Source organism: Xiphophorus couchianus, chromosome 5 (genome assembly GCF_001444195.1).
Source record: "Xiphophorus couchianus chromosome 5, X_couchianus-1.0, whole genome shotgun sequence".
Taxonomy (NCBI): domain Eukaryota; kingdom Metazoa; phylum Chordata; class Actinopteri; order Cyprinodontiformes; family Poeciliidae; genus Xiphophorus; species Xiphophorus couchianus.
Window position 1 is genome coordinate 5,949,181 of NC_040232.1, and position 20,728 is coordinate 5,969,908.

Sequence of the window (20,728 nt, forward strand, 5' to 3'; positions counted from 1 at the left end):
ATCTTGATTCTTGTCTGCTTTTGTGATAGAGATGGGTTACGATCAGTTAATTACCGCTAATTAGTGGTTTCATATGAAAATGAGGTGTCGTATTTCGGCGCTAATTTCAGCTGATGTTCAATTTCTGCATGGCTTGAGAGGTAGAAGATGCAGGTTTGAAGTTTGATCAATCAAACTTGTTGAGCTGTAGAATTATCATCCATGAAAATTAGGTCTGTGTTGATTATGCAGGGGTACAGAAGATACATAATATTAATTAGGTAATATGGTTTTGACCCTGCACTATTTACAATCTCAGAATCATACTGTTTTTCTGTTATTGTACCAAAGTACAAAAAACAAATTTTCAGTACAGCCCATCCAAAGAAGACAATACATAGATAGAATAAGGAGGATGGGGTGCCTGGAGCTGCTGGCGCTCTTTATTTTATACTAAGATGAAATAACATCCATAGGGCAATTCTGTATTAAATAGACACACATGCCCACACTGTAAAACCACCACAGCAGTGGTTGATGCAGGGCACTCTTGTTGACGTCTCCAGCATTGTTGGCGGGCAATGCACAACAATTCACATTTCTCCTCAATGTGAATCAACTTTCATCAGAGAACTGAGCACTGAGCCCCAGTGGTCCCTTGTCTGGCATAAATGCTCCCTGTCCCATTCAAGACGAGGATGCCTGGGCCAAGTGGTGTGGTCAGGTACCCTTACTGGTCGTCTAGCAGTCAGGCCATGCTGATGTAAATGGTTCTGACTGTCTGATGTGACACTTGCGAGCCTCTGACCTCCCTTAAATGTGCCAGGAGTTGAGTTATCATCCGGTTCAGCAGGGCACTTTTCAAAATGAAGCGGCCACCAGTGTGAGATGTGGCCAAAAGGACGGGAAGAGATACAAAGACTTGTTGCAACCTGCTGATGATATTCTGTGACGCTCTAAGCTCAGTGGTCACATCTGTCTGAGGACATCCTGTTTGAAACCTCACAATGGCGAGGAAGTACTGTTGATTAGTCTTATCTTGGTCTAATGATGTCGAAATGCGTGTAGAGAATGACAAGAGGACTGTTTAAACACCGATTCTGATTATAACCAGTGGTGAATGTTGCCATTAAGCTCCTTGTTAGAGAAGAACAAGTTGTGCAAAAAAAGTACTGAAACACTGAACAGCTGGACATGTAGATGCAAAGGATTAGAGAAGGTCACATTAAGTTCACCTGTAAATGTTTGTAGTGCATTTTAGGATTGAAATTTAACTCGAAAGCATAATGTCCTAAACTTTTTGTGAGTAGTGTATGTTTAATGCATTTTGGCAAAATACATTACCAAATATCTCACCGTAAAGGAACTGGGAGCACTGTGCATAGCCCTCCTCCATTTCCTCACACTTGTCAGCTGCAGTCTGCATGTCACTGTATGTAGCTGCAAACACAGCTGCCCCAGATTCCACCAGGAACTTGCAAACCTGAACATTGTTGCAAGAGGCAGCACAGTGCAGCGGCGTCCTAAAAGGGAATCAGACGCTCGTCAACTGTGCTCATGATCATGAAGGTGAAGCTTATCAGAGGAGCTCACTGAAGATCAGACTCACCAGCCATCACTGTCAGCAGCATTGACGTTGACACCAAATTGAACCAAAAACTTCACTATGTCAGTGTGGCCGGCACAGACAGCATTGTGCAAAGCTGTGATTCCCTCATCGTTAGGCATGCTGGCGTCATCCACCTGCAGAAAGAAATATCAGTAACGTGAAAGATCCACTCATCCATCCCATTCTTCACCCAAATTCGCATAATTCTACAGCATTCTGCTTGAATATCTATTCTAAAAGCTCTAGCCTTGCAAGGTAGCATCAGCCAGAACCGTAACTTACATCATAGATGACTCTCTGGACGAGGTCAAATTCACCCTCCAGAGAGGAATCCAGAAGCAGGGCCAGAGGACTGAACTGGACACTCGTCCTGTGCTCCAGGCGGTCAGAGCCAGGTTTACGCAAGATTGACTGTTTACTCTGAAAGAGAGAGCAGAAAGTCTATTACAAGAATTTGTATATTTTGTTTAGTGAACAGTAATTATTTGTGCTACTTTTTTGGTCCAATATAGGCTAAGGCATTTTCTACTTTGTTGAAATTGTTCCTCTACCATCATGGGCTGAAAGGCCACTCTGAGAAGAAGAAGCCATTGCTCCAAAGGAAACAGAAAAGACCAGATTACAGTTTTTAAACTGGGGGCAAAGACCTTAATGCGGCGCAGTTGGTAGCACTGAAGGTCCTAAGCTCTAATCCCAGACTGGGAAGTTTTTGCATGTTATTCTTGTGCATGTCTGGGTTCTCTATGTTTACGCTAGCTTCCTCCCACAGTAAAAAAGCACGACTGTTAATATAATTGAATGATCTTAGGTATGAGTGTTCATGGTTGTTTGTCCTGTGTGTCTGTATTGCCCTGTGACGGATTGGAGACACACAGGGTGCTCCTCACCAATAAGGGAGTGTAGGTGATGGATGGATGTATTTGGGAGAGGTTTGAAATAGTTTATTAAGTCTTCATTCATCATACAAACTGCCCATTTGAAAAGGTTTGTGAACATCTTCAGAGTCACTGCATGTAAGGGAAAGAACATTTTCACTGCTGTGTTTTTACAACAGCAGTAGCATCTTAACTGGTAAAACTGTTACTCACAGGTAGGTCTGTGTTTTGTGGTATCGGTTGCTGAAAGTTGAATGTATCATCTGCCTGTTCTTCCTCCTCACAGCTGGGATAAGGCGGAGGTGGCCAAGTAAATATCTCCTCTGGAAAGTGCTCCTGTTGAGTTGCACTGGAAGAAAGGTCTTCATCCTTGTCTTCCTGTGGGGACAGAAGGAAAGGGTAATATCTGGGATCAGGGAAGGGTAGCGAAGGCGTTGTCAAACTGTCACTGTTGTGTCCAGCTGACATCAGAACAGCTAAACTTTTATCTTTGACCCTGGAACTGACATCTTTCTTGATGGTCCTGTCGTCAGGAACTGTGGACTGAACGTTTTCCTCTGGTCTACTGATGTTCTTCATAGGAATGGTTTCCATGGCAGCCAGAGTTGTCTTCTGGTACAGAAGCTTCTCGATATTAAATCCAGCTGGGCCTTCAGGCTCTACGACCGAACTGCGTTTTTTTAGAGGCCGGGGGGCGTTGTGCAGTCGGCGGCGGAGGCCCTCCAAGTCGGCGTCAGAGTTCCTGTGAGGGTTGGACGCGAACGGGAGGAGCTTGGAGGGACTGAGCGGACGAGGAGTCACACATTCTGCTGTATCGCCATCTGGACCTTTGTCATCATTGATAGCAGTCGAAATGGTTTCAGTCTCAAACTCACAGAGCCCAGATCTCAAGGAGGTGCTCTCTGAGCTGACTGTTTGCGGCCTCTTGCCAGCTGGAAGGACTGGTTTTCCAAACACTGCACAGGAAGAGACGGTGATAAAGAGTACACAAAAATAATCAGTACATTTTAAAACAAAGTCTATATGTCCTACAGCTTTTCCTTCATTTTGGATAACACAATCCAACTCAACTTAATTTTGAGAGTACAGTTAACCCAAAAAGTATTCATAGCCCAGTCAAATATGAAATTAACACTCCCAAACACAAACCAAAGGTAACTGAAACTGGATCGGTATCACCTCGTGGTTTGCTGCGGGACAGTGTGCCCTGGCCTTCTGCTTGGTAGGCTTTACCAGGGGTGGCCTGCTGGGTGTACATCGAATAGATTGATGAGGCTGCCAGAGTTTGGGGTTTCTGAAACACAGGTGGAGGCACATCTGTGGGGTTTGGTGTGTATGGTCGCACAGCAGCTGCAGGAGGACTTTCCTTATTGCTGTGCAGAGGGAGGGTGTTGCTGTGGATAGACATGACTCCTGGATCCTTAAGTTTCTTTTTCCCAGGAAAGGTCCCTGTCCAAAAGGCAGGCTTGGAAAAGGTTGGTGGACCAGAGAAAGGAAATAGTTTTGGTTTGGTGGGAACTGCTGGCGGCACAGTTGACTTGGACAGACCATTGCCAAATGACTGAAAGCAAAAACAAAACACAAAAAGAACCATTAAAGTCATGGAGCAGAAAACAGATTAGAAATGAAGCAGAAGTCCAGAAAGACCTGGTTATCCTTTGGCTGCGCCTGTGCGGTGTGACCAAGTCGTGAAGCACCATGGGAAGGAAAGTAAGCGTTGTCTTTTAGGGTCTCCACACCTACAAAAGATGCTTTACATTTAAATCTTTGACTTTGAAGAAGCCTTTTTATACCCTCAACATAACAAACTGCATCTCTTTGGTCCCTTAATTCATTCTACAAATAGTGGTTTTGTTAAATATTATAGACCAAGTGCCTGTTTTGCCTCTCTAGACTGATGGTTCTTAACTTTCCTAACAAGCAAACAGTCACACTCGACTGTAATCTTCAGATTAACTTCAGAATACTACAATTACAGAGAGAAACAAATCCTTGACTAAAACTAACTGACCATAGCTTTAATAGCAAAGGTTTGACATATGAGGGCAGTAAGTGGAGGCAATTTGGTTTTCTGGACAAAAGTTTCTACAATTACTTATTTCTGTGTTGAAACCTTTCACCTTTCAGAGTCAATAATCATCATTAAAATGTCTAACAATGTTAAACCAAAAAGCAACAGATCACTATGCATACTAATGCTTGGTTTGGCTGGTATAGCTGGTGGCTTTCGGGATGAGGAAGGCATTGGTAAGGTGGCAGTGCCATCTGGATATGCCGACTTCACCATCGTTTCCTGGCAAGGAAGCACAGCAGAAGGCTGGGAGCTTGACCTAGAGGCGGACTGGATGTATGGCCCCACTGCTGCTACTCTGGAGCTTGGCTCATGTTGAGGGTTGACGCTGTTTAAGGCCACCTGACAAATGATGGCAGAATTCAAAAAGGTGCAAAAATACAACAAAAATAATGGACTTTCTTTGCTTTGTTGCTTATCTCCTTGTGATAAATAGATATTGTGATAAATGTATTATCTAAACTTACTGGCAGGTTCTCTTTCTGCTGCAGGGCAGCCTTTTTTTTCCAGAGTCTCTCTTGAAGCTCACCAAGACGTTGGTCCATCGCAACAACTTCCAAGTTGTTCTTTTTCAGCCTGTCTTTCTGCTGCTGCAGCCTAGCACTTTGTTCCTGGTTCAGCTTGTTCCTCAGCTGGAAAGGAGTAGGAAGTGAAAACATCAACAAGATGACGAGTTTCTGCTTGGTGACCTGGGGTTTTCAAGGTGTTGCCATCTTGAGCAGTAACTCTTATGCCAGTTCTGCTGCTTTTTTAAAATTCACAGGTACTACAGTCTTAATCACCAACTGAACAACTTGACTTTGAAAAGTAAATTTTTAAAAAGAAATAAAATTCTTAGACCTCTAATTCACCCAGCAGCCTATGCCTGGACAATAAATCAATAACAATATATATTGTGATGGATATATAATCAATATCCATAGGTAATACATGTGATAGAATATTCTCTGGACTTCCATCCTGACTCGCTCGCTCAATGGTTACCTAGCAACAACTTGCTTGGTAACAAGCAGTTTCAAGTTTCCTCAACTTTGGTTACCTAGCGACAACCTGTTGAGTAACAGTTTAAGGTTTCACCACCATGCCTCATAACTGCTTAAAAACAAGCAGTTATGAAATACAAAACCTGTGGTTTTATTTCCACAGGTGTGAAATAAAACCTGTGGATCAAACCAAAGCTATGAAGCGTATCAGAAACTGTGAGCGCTGTAAACAACCAGCCCCCACTGCGAAAAGAGAAGTGCTCCTCATGTTTTATTTTGGACATTTAAAATATTTTCCAGTTCCAGTGTTAAGAGTTCTTTGCAAAATTGGTCTGTGATTGGTTTTGGATTATTATGTCATTATCAATATATTACTTGGAAATGTCCTCAAATCAAAATTAGCGTTTATTGCAATAATTACTGGGGCAATTTATCGTCCAGCAAAATTTGTTATCATGACAGGCCCATTGGTATCACTGGTTTAAACCTTGGCTGAAAACATTTACATGGTACAATTAACCAGCTTGTTATAATTACATTAAGGCTTCACCTGCAAGTCTTTATATAAGTCTGTTAGCCCAGAAGAAGAGTTGTGAGGATGAAAAGGAAAAGGAGGCTCAAAACGAGAGTTTCTCATTGCCTCCAGCTGGTCGCTCAGCTCCTCCACCTTGGCTGCAGCCAACTCCAACTCGTTGTGCTTCCGCTGGAACAGGCTGGTCATCTGCCCAATCTCCTCCACTGGTACAAACAGAAAATAAACATCCCCAAAACACAACGTCACATTGCACACAGCGAGTTATTTCCTTTAGGAGTTGCTATATGTGGAAAGGTTGCAGTTGGAAGGTCTCCTTGCCATCACCCTAAACTTTAGTGCCCTCGTTCTCAATAATTAAACAATCTGACATGTTTTCCTTACCTTTGAATGATCGATTATTATACATTCAAAAAGCCTAGACAAAATCACCAAAAGCTGCTTGAATCAAGGTTTAAATTTATGATTAATCAAACTAGTATTAATGAAACATAAGTAACAGGTTGACTAACGAAAACACTCATTCTACTTCCACTGCTCTATATTTAAAAAGGGCTTTGGCAAGAAAAATAAAATAACCATCAGCTACTCATTATTCAGCCATTTCAGGCTCTAAGACATGCAAGACTTTTTCAGATGTTTCTCTTAACTCTATGAGACGGTCTTGTTGTCTTTTCTGATTATCCAACTAACTTTCAGAGGTTGAAAGAGGAGATAAAGGAGAAATATCCAACAATTTCCATGGCCTTAAAGCTCACTGTAGTAATGTAAACAGTCCCAGTCAGACTGAATGATGTTATCGTACAGACAAGACAGGGTTGTGAGGAAATAGTGTTCTTGTTTGCACTCCATGCCACATGACAACACAAGAACATGAGCATGAAAGAATGAGTGACCCCCTCTAAAAACGCTTATAAGTGCCTGTCTTAATAGATCCAACACCAATACATACACCAAATATACCTTAATATGCATATAGACAAGGAAAACCAATGGCCCTCCTGTATTGGCTGCAGCTAATAGCTAATAGCTTGCTAAGTAGCATAGCACCTAGATATTTTAATGTCCCAAGCTGCATTTGCCTTCAAATATTTCAGATAAGCCCTACGAAAATATCTGCAAGTAGGCACGTTTTGTATGAATAATTTGGAGTTTTGTTCCACAGAAAAATATGCGAACATTGAACTATGAAGAGGCAGGAATCCACTGCAGTTAGCAGATGCTAATCATTATGTTACCTGCTACATAGTCCATACAACATACAGTACATGTAGTTTTAAAGAAGTTGTTTTATAAAACGGTTACAATACTAGTTTATAGTGTAATCACAGGTCAATTGTGAAAAAAATTCTATTTAAAAACAGTTTAATGTTGAAATATTTCACAGAGTTGGTACAAGAAGGAAAGCCTCTGACCTAATTTGGAGTTTATGTTTCGTTTCTGCTCCACTTGGCCCCTGAGAGCCCGGACCCGTAGCAGTTTGGCCTCCTGGTTGCGTATGTTTTCTTGCAGCTGAAGCAGTCGGTCTTGCCCAGATGCCTCCTGATGTTGTTCCTGCAGCTTCAGGTGACACAGCTGCTGCTCCTGCAACATCCAGCCAAAGCCCTTCATTAGTCAATTTCCAGGCACGCGACGCTATTATAGTTTAGTATTGTTTTTAACATGGAAAGCAAAAGCTGACTGATTTTTTATTGCATTTACACCTCCAAAAACATTTATATTAAATTAGGGTGCTTAGTGCTACAAGATAAAAGTTACTTAGCAACCACCATTACCACTTAATAGCCTTAACACGGGGATCAAAATTAAGCTATGCGTTCTCCTGTATCACTGCTTCTGAATGGATAAATGATCCTGAAAACAGTGGATGATATAAAGCAACAGTGTCTCATTACACATGTGATGTGTGTCGCAATAAGCAATTAATTCATTAATCATATGATGAAATAAAATAATTTCCATTCTGATGATTATCTTTTGAAGACCAATTTTGTTTACAGATACTTAATAATCCATTTTATTCATGGTTTCTGTTGCGTTTGGTTTTTATTTATTTTTTTTTCTATTTGTTGTTTTTGCTTGTTGAGTTTTATTTTGGATATTTAAAATGTCTACCACTTCCAGTGTGGAGTGTTCTGTACAAAATTCAAGTTTATTAGTCTTTCAGAGGGTAAAGTTACATTATTATGCCATTATCAACATATTACTTGCAAATGGCCTCAAAACAACAATATTATCATTTATCACAAAAACCTATGGGACAATGAACAAACTGTACAAAACTCTAGTAAGAGTGATGGTGCAGTCCAACAAGCACTGGACTTGGTGGTTGAATATTAGAGATGCTTACTCCTGTTACAATAACAAATTTTGCTGGACGATAAATTGTCCCAGAAATTTATGTGATAAACGACAATATTGGTTTTTTGAGACCATTTTCAAGTAATATAATGGTAATGGCATAACAATGCAAGAACACATCCTCAAAATTCAATAAACTTTAAATTCTAATGGATACTTAACACTATAACTGGAAGACATTTTAAATATCCCAAATAAATAAATAAAGCAACAAATTATGAAGTCTCTGTAGACTAAATTGTCCTTCAAAGCACCAGACTGAAGACCTTTATCATCCAGCTTTTGGTAGAAAGAGAAAAATGGTAAATTATGCAAATGGAAATTATTGAGCTTGTTTTAGTTTATCATGCGATTAATTGATTTATTGCTTAATGCGGCAGGACTAGTGATGATACTCACTGTTTTCATGTCTGCCTTTACATACGATGTGAACTTTGTTACAGCACATTTCCTTGATAATATAGCACACACTCTCCTGCCAACAATAATAATAAACTGGCAGACAGCTGCTTTCCCATAAGAACTACATGTGTGAATAATCTGAACACAAAATATTCTGCATGAACAATATATGTGTTCTCCATCACTGAGGTTGGAGAATGGCCTAAACACTGATGAGTGACATAAAGGCCTTCGGATATTAAATCAGCCAATTTCCAATGTATATAATGGGTTAAATTCAATGTCAGGCTGAAACTGAGCTGAAGAACGACGGGTTCTTTTGGTAAAACTATTAATAGTAGTCGTATGCATGCTGCAGAGTGCTTGGTGTGCTGTACCTTGAAGGCCAAAAGCTGCTGCTGGGCATCAATCTGCTGCTGCTGTCTTGTTGCCAGATCCTGCAGCTCGCTCAGCGACATATCCAGAGGAATAACTGAGAACTGCAACAGAAAGCTCAGTCTGAGTTTGTAGTCACGTCTTCATATTGTTTTTCTCTCTATCCAGCAGTCATTATGCCAAATTATACAACTTCCGGATGCGTTTCTTTACTAGGCGTTATGATGTGGTGTGATTTCAGTGTTTCTGAATAAATAAAGATCTCACCCCATTCTCTCTGAGTCTTTCCAAAGTAGTTTGATCTGCAGCTCTGCATCCAGCTGATCACAAAAACAGATTTTTTAAAATGTATCTTTAAGTTTTCAGACTTGCTACAATGTTAAGTACAAAATACACACAATGAATTAATCATACGTTAACAAGTGTTCATGAGATACGCCAAAGTTAAAGCAGATCAATATTTAAAAATACCGTGAACAAAAAACACAGATGGAGCAGCCCACTTAATTCCTTCAGCTCTAAGCTGATTACCGCCTAAGCTGCTGGAAATACCTGCTGAATCTGTTCTTTGGGAGCTGCAGACCCTCCTGCAGATTTGCACTACATGCTGCTAGATACAGGCACACTGGATTACATCTGAAGGTTTCCTCATTCCTGCATTTAGCGTCATCCAGATCCTGCCTGATTGCTCTGATGGTTCTCTATAACCATATTTTCTTTTGAACAGGTTCAGATCGGTATATGGACTATTCAAAACATCTTCATTACATTTTTTGCACTAAATCTTTCTTAGATAACAAGATTTTAGTCAGCTCAATTCTTGTTACTTTAAATCCGAATAAGCAGCTGCTGGCCACGCCCTCAAATTCAACGTTTACACTCACAGGTGAAAATGGCGACAAACAAATGCAAAATTATACAACCGTAAATATTTGAAAAGCAGAAGTGGGCCTTCCTGTACAGCCAACAAGAATGCAGCAAGTGGTTTCTCAATGGTAAGTACACAACAAAACGCTTGCCTTTTCCAGCAGCCATTGTACGGCACATACAGCGGTAAAACCAGCTGACCAAATGTGCTGGAACTCCACTTGGGTTGCTAGGTAAGGGGCTGAGCTCAGCTGGGGTTGCTAGGTAACAGTGTAGTGCCCATCAACTGTGACTCAACAAAGGTTTTTGAAACAGCTCATTTTCCAAACACCAAATAATATCAACTTATTGCTAAAAAAAACCAGCGCTTTTCTGAGCACCTGGGCTGTTTTAGAAGCAATGGAAGAACAAAAACGTGCAAAATGTAACTTTGCGTAATAGCCAACCTTCATCCGTTCTTTGATTAATAAATCTGGAAGATAAAGGTAAGATTATGTAATAGTCTTTGGTGATAATAAGGTGTATCCAACCTGTTTCGTGTCCAGAGGCTCTTTGGTATCGCAGGATGTAGCGCACCTCCCCTCTCTGCTGGCCCCATCGCTGCAGCACCTCCAATATCGGCTCGTCTTCTTCAACCACACGCTCTGAAATGTTGGAAACCAACACAGAGACTTTAACATGCAGCTATAAAAATATAACTGCTCTTTAAAAAAATCTCCTTTTGATCTTTTCGAATACAGAGAGGTGGGCAGAGTGACAGAAACTCAAGAAAGAGAAATATTAATTCAAAATTATTTTTACTCATGTAAAATTGAGAAGTAGTCATGAAAAGACAAACTACTCAAGTAAAAGTGAAAAATTAAAAAGATTAATCCAGAACTAAGTTATTGCTTGACTGATATATGATTAAATAACATAATCAAACAAAAATATTAAATGATGTTCAAGGTTTCCTGAAAATAATGGTAAAAAAATAAAAACATATTTACAAAATGACAAATTAAGACATAAGATGCAGACATGTAACTCGTTTACACAACAGCAGCAGATCTTTGATGTATTGTGGTGTTAAGCTGTTCAGTGATTTATTAATTTACTGCAGTAATTTTAAGTCTATTCTCTGAGCTACAGGGAGCCATAAGGACTTCAGAACTGGGGTGATGAGCTCCATGTTCCTGGTTTTAGTCAGAACACCAGCAGCAGCGTTCTGGATCTGATTGGTTTTTTAACCAATCAGACCTGTGAAGACACTGTTGCAGTAATCAATGCGACTAAAGAAAAACACATGAATTAGTTTCTCTAGATCTGGAACAGTCCTCTAATCCTGGAAATGTTCTTCAGGTGACAGAAGGCCGACTTTGTAACTGTCTTTATGTGGCTCTGAATGTTCAGGTCCATCACAACACCCAGATTTCAGACCTAATCACTAGTTTCCAGCTGTAGTAACTGAAGCTGTACATTAATTCTAGATCGTTCCTCTTTAGGTCCAAAGATAATAACTTCAGTTTTTAGTTATAACAGAGCAGTAATCATGAAAAGCTGTGGTCAGTATTTATGTAAAACTCACCTGAGCCTCTCCAGGTCTCAGCCAGGTAGCAGTCGGCCTCACCAGGCTCCCTGCAGAGCTCCACAACGTCTCTGCACAGCATCTCTGGCACGACGGGAACCTCCGTGACGCGCTGGTCGTTGCTGCCCAGGTGTACAGTAAGGAACATCTAAAAACATACAATAAATTATCCAGAAAATGTTTTAAAAAGGTCAGAAACATTTAGAAAACAATCTACGTAACTAAAACGATTGTTACAGTAGAGTATTGCATATTGTAGGTGTATAGGCCTGTCGCAGTAAGAAATAAATCAATTAACCGTGTGATAAATTGAAACAATCTCAATCATTTCCATTTATTGTTTTTATTTTTCTGCAAAAAACTAGTGAATAAAAGTCTTCAGTCTGGTGCTTTGGTCTCAACTAGCCCTTCTTTTGAAGGACAATTTTGTTTAGAATAGAATCAGAGACATCATAATTTATTTTATTTGTTGTTCCTGTTTCTCTTGTTTTGTTTATTTGTTTTTGATATTTAAAATGTCTTCCTAATGTTCATTAAAATGTAACGTTTATTGATCTTTGAGACGGTGTTCTTGCATAATATGCCATTACTTGGAAATGGTCTCAAAGAAGAACAATATTATTGTTTATCGCAATAACTTCTTGGACAATTTATCGTCCAACAAAATTTGTTATCATGACAGGAAGACAGGTGTGTTATAAAATAGATGCTAGTACTGACCAGTTCTTAATGTTTAAAATGAGTTGTTTGAAAAAATGTTAAATATTTTAAGAGTGTGTGATGAAAGATATAAAACCACAAACCATTTTCTGTCAGATTTCTGTTCTTTTTTATTACTGATATTTATGAACTGCACTGCAAAACCACAAAACCTTATCAAGTATTTTACTCTAGTTTCTAGTGCAAATATCTTAGTGCACTAGAAATTAGAGAAAACTAACTTTTCAGCAAGGTGTAGGAGTTTGTTTCAGGTAAATAATTCTTTAACATAGATTTTAAAAAGCACCAGTTCCGCTGGGAGATTATTTCACTTCTAACCTGGAAAAATGTCTTGTTATGAGTGAAATAATCTGGAACTTTTTAAATAAATGTTGAAGGATTATTTACCTAAAATAAGCTCTTAAAACTTAACATAATGATATCATAAGCAAATGTTTATATTTTTGAGTACTTGAGTTATTTTTAGTTTCCCTCAGATTATAGAGTCACATTCGAGGGGAGATCCAGTTTATGAAGGTAATTTACTATCTCAATATTTATAATGTTGAAATTTAGATACATTAAGAACGGCATGCAACTGTCTAGCTGCAGCTAAAGATGATTTCCGCAATCAAATATTCTATTGATTATTATTATGATTAATCAATTATTCTGATGATTAATCGGATAAAAACATTGCCACATTCTGCAGATTTTTCATTTAACCACTTAATCATTTTACATACAATATTAGAAATACATTAAAGGTTGCTAATAAACAAATAGTTCTTGCCTAAAATGCGTTAACATAGCATTCCTGTAGTCTGCACTTTTAAGGAAAGCAGCTGTGAAACGAGTCAGTCTGGATGCTGCGAAGAATTTAAAATGTGAAACAGAGGATAGTGCAGGAAGTTTGCTTAAAGCAGAGAAGAGAGAAGTTTGTCTCTTTATTTCCTCAAACGGATCATATCAGGTTCCTCTGTTTTCACAATTAAATTAACTTTTGACTGGAAAAAGACACATGCGAGCATGTGAGCTGCTATCAGTCACTTCCTCACCTTCACAGCCCAGAAGAGGAACATTAATGCACTTTAGTTGATCATATAAAGTACGTAGTTTCCCTCAAAGCAATGGTGATCAAATCAAAAATCCTATTAGCTCCAATATGGCTGATTCATACAACGGAGTATTAAGGCCACGGTAGATGGGAAATAAAAAGGAGGATAAATTTTCTGCCAAAAATATCTAAGAAATTTTCTAAAAAGAATTTTTTAAAAAAAGTACATTTCTGAGTTTAGAAAATTCAAAAAAAATTCTGAAAATTTCTGAGATTATTGTCAAACTTTTTGAGTTTGAAAGTCAAAGATTTGCTATTTCTTTCTAGAAAATTTCTGATTCATCTCTGAGTTTTTTTGACGTAAATTTACTCCTCTTTTTTTATGCCCACAATAACTCCAATACGCTGTCGCAGCTTTTTAATTCTACGTTTTGATAGTTATTAATTTTTTCCATACACTCCAGCATTACTGGAATCTCCCTGGTTGCTACCAGTTGCAGATAAATCAATCATAAATCAATACTTCCTCTCCTCAGTCCAACTGTTTGATTATGAAGTTTCACTTGTCAGCTAAAAGTACAATCCTAGATAGATAGATAGATAGATAGATAGATAGATAGATAGATAGATAGATAGATAGATAGATAGATAGATGTTTGTTTAAAGCTCCAATTACAGCATTTAAAAGTTAATATGCTGTGAAATATAAAGTTCCTTCTCACCGGCATCATGCTGTGGAGCTGGTACCGTCGGTTCGGGAGGCTCCTCCTGTTTGACCTGTTGCAGAAAGGTTCGTCTGGTCCGGTCCGGTCCGTCCAGATTTTCTCTCGCCTTTATAGAAAAGCGCCGCCGATGTTCTCGTTACCGGGGCAAAGCCTGGTGTCGATCCGCGACGCGGAGGCAGAATCCCGGCCGCTGTGTCACGTGTCCCGACGCTCCTCCACTATCACCGGATCAGCTGCGGACTGGACAGCGGGCTGAGGGCTGCAGGAAGTGGGACTGTCAAAATAAAAGCCATCAAGAGTCCGATAATATTTAATAATAATAATAATAATAATAATAATAATAATAATAATAATAATAATAAACATTCCTCAATGAAATTTGAAGCTTAAATAGCTTCAAAGCTTAAAACAACAGATAGATGATAAATTAACTCTGATTTTGAATTTACTTTTTCGTAACTAACACAACAAAACTGAAAATTAATTACTGACAACAACAACAACAACAACAACAACAACAACAATAATAATAATAAGGATAGGAATATTACAAATATTTACTATTTAAAAGTATTTAATTTAAAAATACACTACCACTCTTATTAGTACTGCTGTTTGTAGTATGTACAATATAACAAAGATTTGTTCATTAATGTCTTGAAACCCAGAATTTGGTTTTATTTTTAGATGAGTTTCATTCCTGAATAAATTTTGAAGCTTAAATATATTAAAACAACAGATAAATCAACTGTGATTTTGAATGCATTTATTTTTTGTCACTTATTCAACAAAACTAAAAATTAAGTCAAATTCAAAAGGTTTACAATAATTTCACTGAATAAAAATTCAGAGTTATAAATTCAAAGTTGTTTGTATTTATTGATATTTTTGTCTATTTTTTTTTTTACCTGAAACATTAAAGTGTAAAAAAATTAAGAGCAAGAAATTGCTAACAGGGCAAATACTTTTCACTGCTGTATAAATAAACAACATTGGTTTAGACATAAAGATGTGACTTTTTGAGTTAAACATAAAAACACTGGAAAACAAAGATTAATATTTATTAAGATGTATCACTTGGTGCATTTTAACTGTAACTCATCTAAAGATCTGCCATGAAACATAATTAAATCTGAAACAAATCAACTAATACATCTTCCACAGGAGAAAGTTAAATAAACCAAAACAGAACAATATATAACAGAATAAAAGTATTTTTCCACAGTGGGGAAAATCAGGTGTACAAATATATAAAAACACAAAAAGTATACTATAACAAAAACTACAGTTAATAAAACTAGCAAACCCAGATTTTAAAAATTAAAGGAAATGAGTAGCTGGGTTTAATTTAAATAATAATAGCTACAATATGATTCAAGGCACTCTGTTTAAAACCTATTTTTACTGTAATTAGTTTCTCTGTATGGTGTAAAACATTATGTTACCCAACAGGTCCTGTCTGTGTTTCAGGAATCATGTAGAAGTAAAAAAAAATGTCAGAAATTGAAAGAAAGTTTTTTGTAAACACTAGTTCTAAAAAAAGGATGTTTTCTGACAATTTGGTGCATGCATTCTGCAGAAAAGGTGCAGTTTAACAGGTGTCTTGTTGCTGTGGTAACCATGACCTCAATGCAGACAGATAAAAGCCGCTGAGAAAAGATAGAATAGAATAGAATAGAATAGCCCTGTTGGTACTTTTGCAATTTTTTCCCCACATTTTGTAAATAGTTTGTTGTATTTTATGCACATATTTATACACACATTGTATATCCACTCAACTGCATTTCTTTTCACATTATTATGTTATTTTTAATAGCGGTGCATTATTATTTCTTGGCTGATGTAAATTTGCTCTTACTCTATAGCCTTTTGTTCATATTTTTACCTTTTTGCAGCTGTGAATTAACTTTAGCTGTAAGAATGAGTCTTTCTTTGTGAAACGCATCAGCTGGTGACAGCTGTTGTTGCTGTGTTTGTCTGCGTTTTCCCAGTCAAACAAACAAACAAATAAATAAATAAATAATTGTATATGCATGTTCCCAGTTACCTTTGACTTGCTGATGTCACACCTGAATTTCCACATAGTGGGACAGTAAGGATATTTTAATTCTATATTATCACAAGTTCTCATTTCAAACTTCTCCAGACTGTGTCGTGTCAAGGTACATATAAAGAAGGAGTAACTTTCTACCAAAACACTTGGAAATTTTTAGATCAATCTCTGAAACTTGCTAGAAAAATAAGTAAATCTCTGAGTTTGGAAAAGCACAAACTTGCCATAAAAAGCTTGGATATTTTTATATTAATCTCTGAAATTTGCTAGAAAACCTTCGCCAAGAAATTTCAGAAACTTTGAAATCAAAAATGTCCATGTTTTTTTGTTGTTGTTTTTTTTTAAAGAAAATTTCTGAGATTGATCTAAAACATTTTTGATTTTTAAAACTCAGAAATTTCCAAGTTGTTTTCTAGCAAACAAAATTATATTAACACTTTTTTTGTACTTTGGTGAAAATTTACTCTTGTCTCCAATGGTCATACCAATCTCATCAATACCCAGAAGAAACACCAATATATTTTTTTCCCGTTTACAATTTTATAATCAGCATTTTTATTCCTTCTTTATTCCATCTAGTAAACAAATATTATTTTACAGAATTCTTGTAGACATAATCAGAACTAATACGAACTGAAAAGGTAAACATGAACGATAACCCCTGCGCTCGGAACGGTAACAGAGTAAGACATCTTTCTTCATTAACTATCTTTGCAGAAAAGTAACCGGGGCTCTGCAGGCAGAGAGACGCAACGAGACAAACAGACAGAGAGAGACAGCAGGTGTCATCGCTCGTCGTCTCCTTCTCTGCAATCTGCGCTTTCACTGTTTGTCTCCGATGGAGGAGAAGGAGTCAGGAGGAGGAGAAGGAGGAGAAGGAGGATTTTACCGTTCAGCCAAACGACCCCGGACGGAGGAAGAGGAGGAGGCCGATGCCAGGGATCTGGAGGAAGGTGAAGAGAAGGAGGAAGAAACGGGCTCCGCCGAGGAGGATGCAGCGGGGAGCGGATGCTACGACAGCAGGAGCCGAAGGAGGAAGGTTGGTTAAAAAAAATATATTAAACCGGGAAAAAAATTAAAACATTATGTAAGAAGAACGACATCTTCCTCTGATTTTGTTTTTAACGAGGCTTATTTCTCACACAAATTTAGAACCATTACCTTAGGATGACTTTTGTCACTCATGCGAAAACTGTTTGCACCTTTATCTGATTTTTATGTTTTTTTACTTAAGGAGAAAAGGTCCGCTAAATAGCTTTGAAATGTTAAAGATAAAAAAAAAACAATACACGAAAGGCACAAAGTGTACAACTTTGTAGCAGAAAGTGTCACACTGGGTGAAGCCAAGGGAAAATGATTCTGACTTTGACTTTTATTTGTCATTCAGGCGTCAACTTTCAATGAACACAGAGCGAAATTACGTTTTATTTGGCTCAAGGACTCTTTTACAATTCTACATTTAAGCAGACTTGAAGATTAAGTTTATAGAATAAATATAAAAATCACTACAATAACCATAAACCATACAAAAAATGAGATAAGAACATCTTGCACTCTGGAAGAATATGAAAAATATACGTTTATTTGTGTGGCGCGTTTTCAACAACAAGGCATCAAAAAAGCATCATAAGCACATCGTGCATTCACCATTTGTGAAACTGTTAACATAAATTACATTTTATCAACATCAATGTTTCACTTATTATTAATCAAAAGCGACTCAGAGTGTAGATTTTAATCTAGATTTAAAGGAACTCAGTGTTTTGACTGTTTTGCAGTTTTCTGGAAGTTTGTTCCAGATTTAAAGTGCTTAGAAGCTGAAAGTGACTAAATATAAACTCATGCATGAGTTTCTCTACATCTCGCTGAGAAATGTTAGAAATGTTTTTCAGGTGACAAAAGGCCGACTTTGTAACTATCTTCATGTGAATCTGAAGGTTCAGCTCTTATATTTACAGCTCTGGACTAAATGAAGAGCCCACTGCACTGAAGCCCATTGAAAACCTCCTGGTTATTCCACCAAATATTGATTTCTGAACTCTTCCATAGCTAAAATGTTAATATAGTTGTTTCTAAATGAATATTAACTTGTTAATATTCAAGTTAACAAGTTGAATACTCAAGAACCTTCCTCCTTATTTTGACCATTTCTCATTTTCTGCAAATAAATACAAAAGTTTTGCTTGTAATTTCTAGAATAAAAGAACAAGGTTCTTTTTACACAAACATATACCTATAAAGAGTAAAATTAGAGAAACTGATCATTTTAAGGGGTCTTAATTTCTTTCCAGAGCTCTGGTGAAATGCAGCACTCTTGTACATTGACTACTCAATGTTAGACCTCAGTTGAGTCTCTGAGGTCAAATTTATTTGCAAAGATGTTTTTAAAATAAGGGCTTAGATGTGTGAGTGTCTATAAATTAATCTGCTTATTTCTGTTCTTCAGTGCAAGTCATTTTAAGCTCTGAGTCTTTATTATGAGGAGGGCAAAGTAACATCTCAGTGAGAACGTGGCTGTGGCAGGAAATGTCTGCCCTCAGCAGGAAGTAAGGTCGTATCTCTACGTACACAACTGGACTTAATGCAGCCACTTTTCACAGGAAGGTCTCCGTGTGTGACCCTGTTAGGGCTCAGATTGGTTGTAGGTGCATGCAGCCTAGCAGAGCAGACTCGCTGTTTCTCATGGTTCTCTGTGGGTTTTGTTCATGTTTGTGGGTCAGCCAGGTGATGTAGGTCAGAATCTTATGCCACTATAACTTAAAGCTTACCCTGCGTGCACCTTACCACTAAAACTAGATATCTACATGCCCTGAATTTAACAAAAGCATATCAACTTTTTTTTTTTACTGATTAACATCAAATCATAGTAATCTTGGTCAGCTGAGATTAGAACAAATATTTTTCAGGGCATCTGAACATCCTTTAAAATTGACGTATCTAAAATTAAGGCCTTAAAATTTCTTAAATTCATTCAAGCAAACGTTAGTTAGACTTAAATACATTATCACAGCTGTTAAAGTTCAATGTGGCAGGACTATTTAATCTTGTATATTCGTTGCCAGACTTTTCTACGAGGCAAAAATTTGAGACAGCTTCACTGTCTCAAAAAATGCTAATACTTGCTTGCTAATGTAACATCTTTCTCGTTAGATATTGCATATAGTGTAAATTTATCTAGACATCTAGATAGTGAAAATTTACCAAGAGTTGACTGGACAACGTTTGTCTCCGCCACTGGCTAGCTTCTGTTGCTAACTCGTATAATGCTAGGCGCATTCTGTGCAATGAAGCACGACACTTTGGGGGCTAAGGCTATGAGAAGCACAAAGCTGCTGCTAAAAGTAGCAAAAAAGACCCCCAGAAATTTCACAACTTTGGTCCCTTGAAAAATAGAAAACAGATTTTTTTTTTGTACATTTCTGTTGTGATATACAGTAAGTCTTAAATTTGACCCACATGCTCTTAAAAAGTCTTAAATTTGAGTTGGCGAAACTCACAGAAACCCTTTTATTTTTGATTTGTTTAAATTCAGATGATTAAACTCAACAGGACTGACCATCCATCCATCCATCCATCCATCCATCCATCCATCCATCCATCCATCCATCCATCCATCCATCCATCCATCCATCCATCCATCCATCCATCCATCCATCCATCCATCCATCAAGTTTCATTGGTTTTGCTTTCATCCCATTTTGTGTTTTCAAGAATTATTTTAAAATGGCCATATATTTTCAAGGGTTCACTCCTGTTGTAATCGTAAAATGTAACTGTTGTGACACGCTTTGATTTCACAACAAGGCTGTAAAATAATTTTTTTTTGCACTGGTTATGCTGGTGCGCCTAACGTTTTTTTGCAGGTGCACCAGTAGGAAAGACAGGAGCACCAAAACTTTCACCTGCATAACAGAAATATTTCCTTGTAAACAATCTAATAATCATAAACAAGTTTATGTAGAATTGTGTAAATCCAGTTACTCACTGAAAAAGTGTTCAAAGTGCTTCAAATTAGTTGAAAATCTAACTTTATAAGATAAAATAATGGTAAAAATTTAGATTTTAACATTTCAAACTGAGATTCAAGTCATTTTTCTTATAAATAATTACTTCGGACATAAAGTTTGTGAAAGGAAGTTTTTGTTGCAGGCAGTGTTAAACTTGTTAATCACCTCACATCTCACCTGATGATCTTTTTACTTGAATAACTGGTCACACTGGTTTGACCTCAAGTATTTTTTTTAGGTGCACTGTTGAGAAATTGATCACCCTTTGGAGTCCTGCACTGGTGACTCCCTTTAAACTTATTAAAAGTATAACCAATGCAGCTGCCAACATAGACAATCAAATAAATCACATATTGTTGTGATGGTTACATCATTTCCACGCCGTCGGTTTAATCCCGCCAGTGGGACCAGAAGAAGAACGTATCAGACGTGAGCCGACAGGAAGGATGCTACGCGTAACACAACACCTCCCCGGCGTGCAAACACAGGCTAAATAAAGACGCACAACCTTCCCTCCACCGACTGAGGCCTGGTCTCCACGGCGACGGAGCAGCATGTGTGTGTCT

General features: G+C 37.8%; 2 protein-coding genes across 4 annotated transcripts in view; one reads left to right on the forward strand and one right to left on the reverse strand.

Moving 5' to 3' along the window:
• LOC114144247 (apoptosis-stimulating of p53 protein 2-like) overlaps positions 1–17,170 on the reverse strand; it is an 18,679-nt gene extending 1,509 nt beyond the window's left edge. Inside the window, exons 1-17 of one of the 3 annotated variants that reach the window (XM_028016855.1) lie at positions 17,045–17,170; positions 14,100–14,376; positions 11,622–11,769; positions 10,585–10,698; positions 9,455–9,507; positions 9,190–9,291; positions 7,465–7,633; positions 6,068–6,255; positions 5,002–5,166; positions 4,648–4,876; positions 4,111–4,202; positions 3,643–4,024; positions 2,971–3,419; positions 2,677–2,841; positions 1,871–2,008; positions 1,589–1,722; positions 1,336–1,502 (exon numbers count right to left, since the gene is read on the reverse strand). In XM_028016855.1, the coding sequence (XP_027872656.1) occupies positions 1,336–1,502; positions 1,589–1,722; positions 1,871–2,008; positions 2,677–2,841; positions 2,971–3,419; positions 3,643–4,024; positions 4,111–4,202; positions 4,648–4,876; positions 5,002–5,166; positions 6,068–6,255; positions 7,465–7,633; positions 9,190–9,291; positions 9,455–9,507; positions 10,585–10,698; positions 11,622–11,769; positions 14,100–14,108 (2,704 nt within the window). In that variant the 5' untranslated portion in view covers positions 14,109–14,376; positions 17,045–17,170. Of the gene's footprint in view, positions 1–1,335; positions 1,503–1,588; positions 1,723–1,870; positions 2,009–2,676; positions 3,420–3,642; positions 4,025–4,110; positions 4,203–4,647; positions 4,877–5,001; positions 5,167–6,067; positions 6,256–7,464; positions 7,634–9,189; positions 9,292–9,454; positions 9,508–10,584; positions 10,699–11,621; positions 11,770–14,099; positions 14,377–17,044 lie in introns of all 3 variants that reach the window. The other 2 variants (XM_028016854.1, XM_028016853.1) reach the window with 2 other exon arrangements.
• Positions 16,871–20,728, forward strand: part of LOC114144250 (heterogeneous nuclear ribonucleoprotein L-like) — an 18,090-nt gene continuing 14,232 nt past the window's right edge. The window contains exon 1 of the mRNA XM_028016859.1: positions 16,871–17,194. Coding sequence (XP_027872660.1) covers positions 16,994–17,194 — 201 coding nt within the window. The 5' untranslated portion in view covers positions 16,871–16,993. The remainder of the gene's footprint in view (positions 17,195–20,728) is intronic.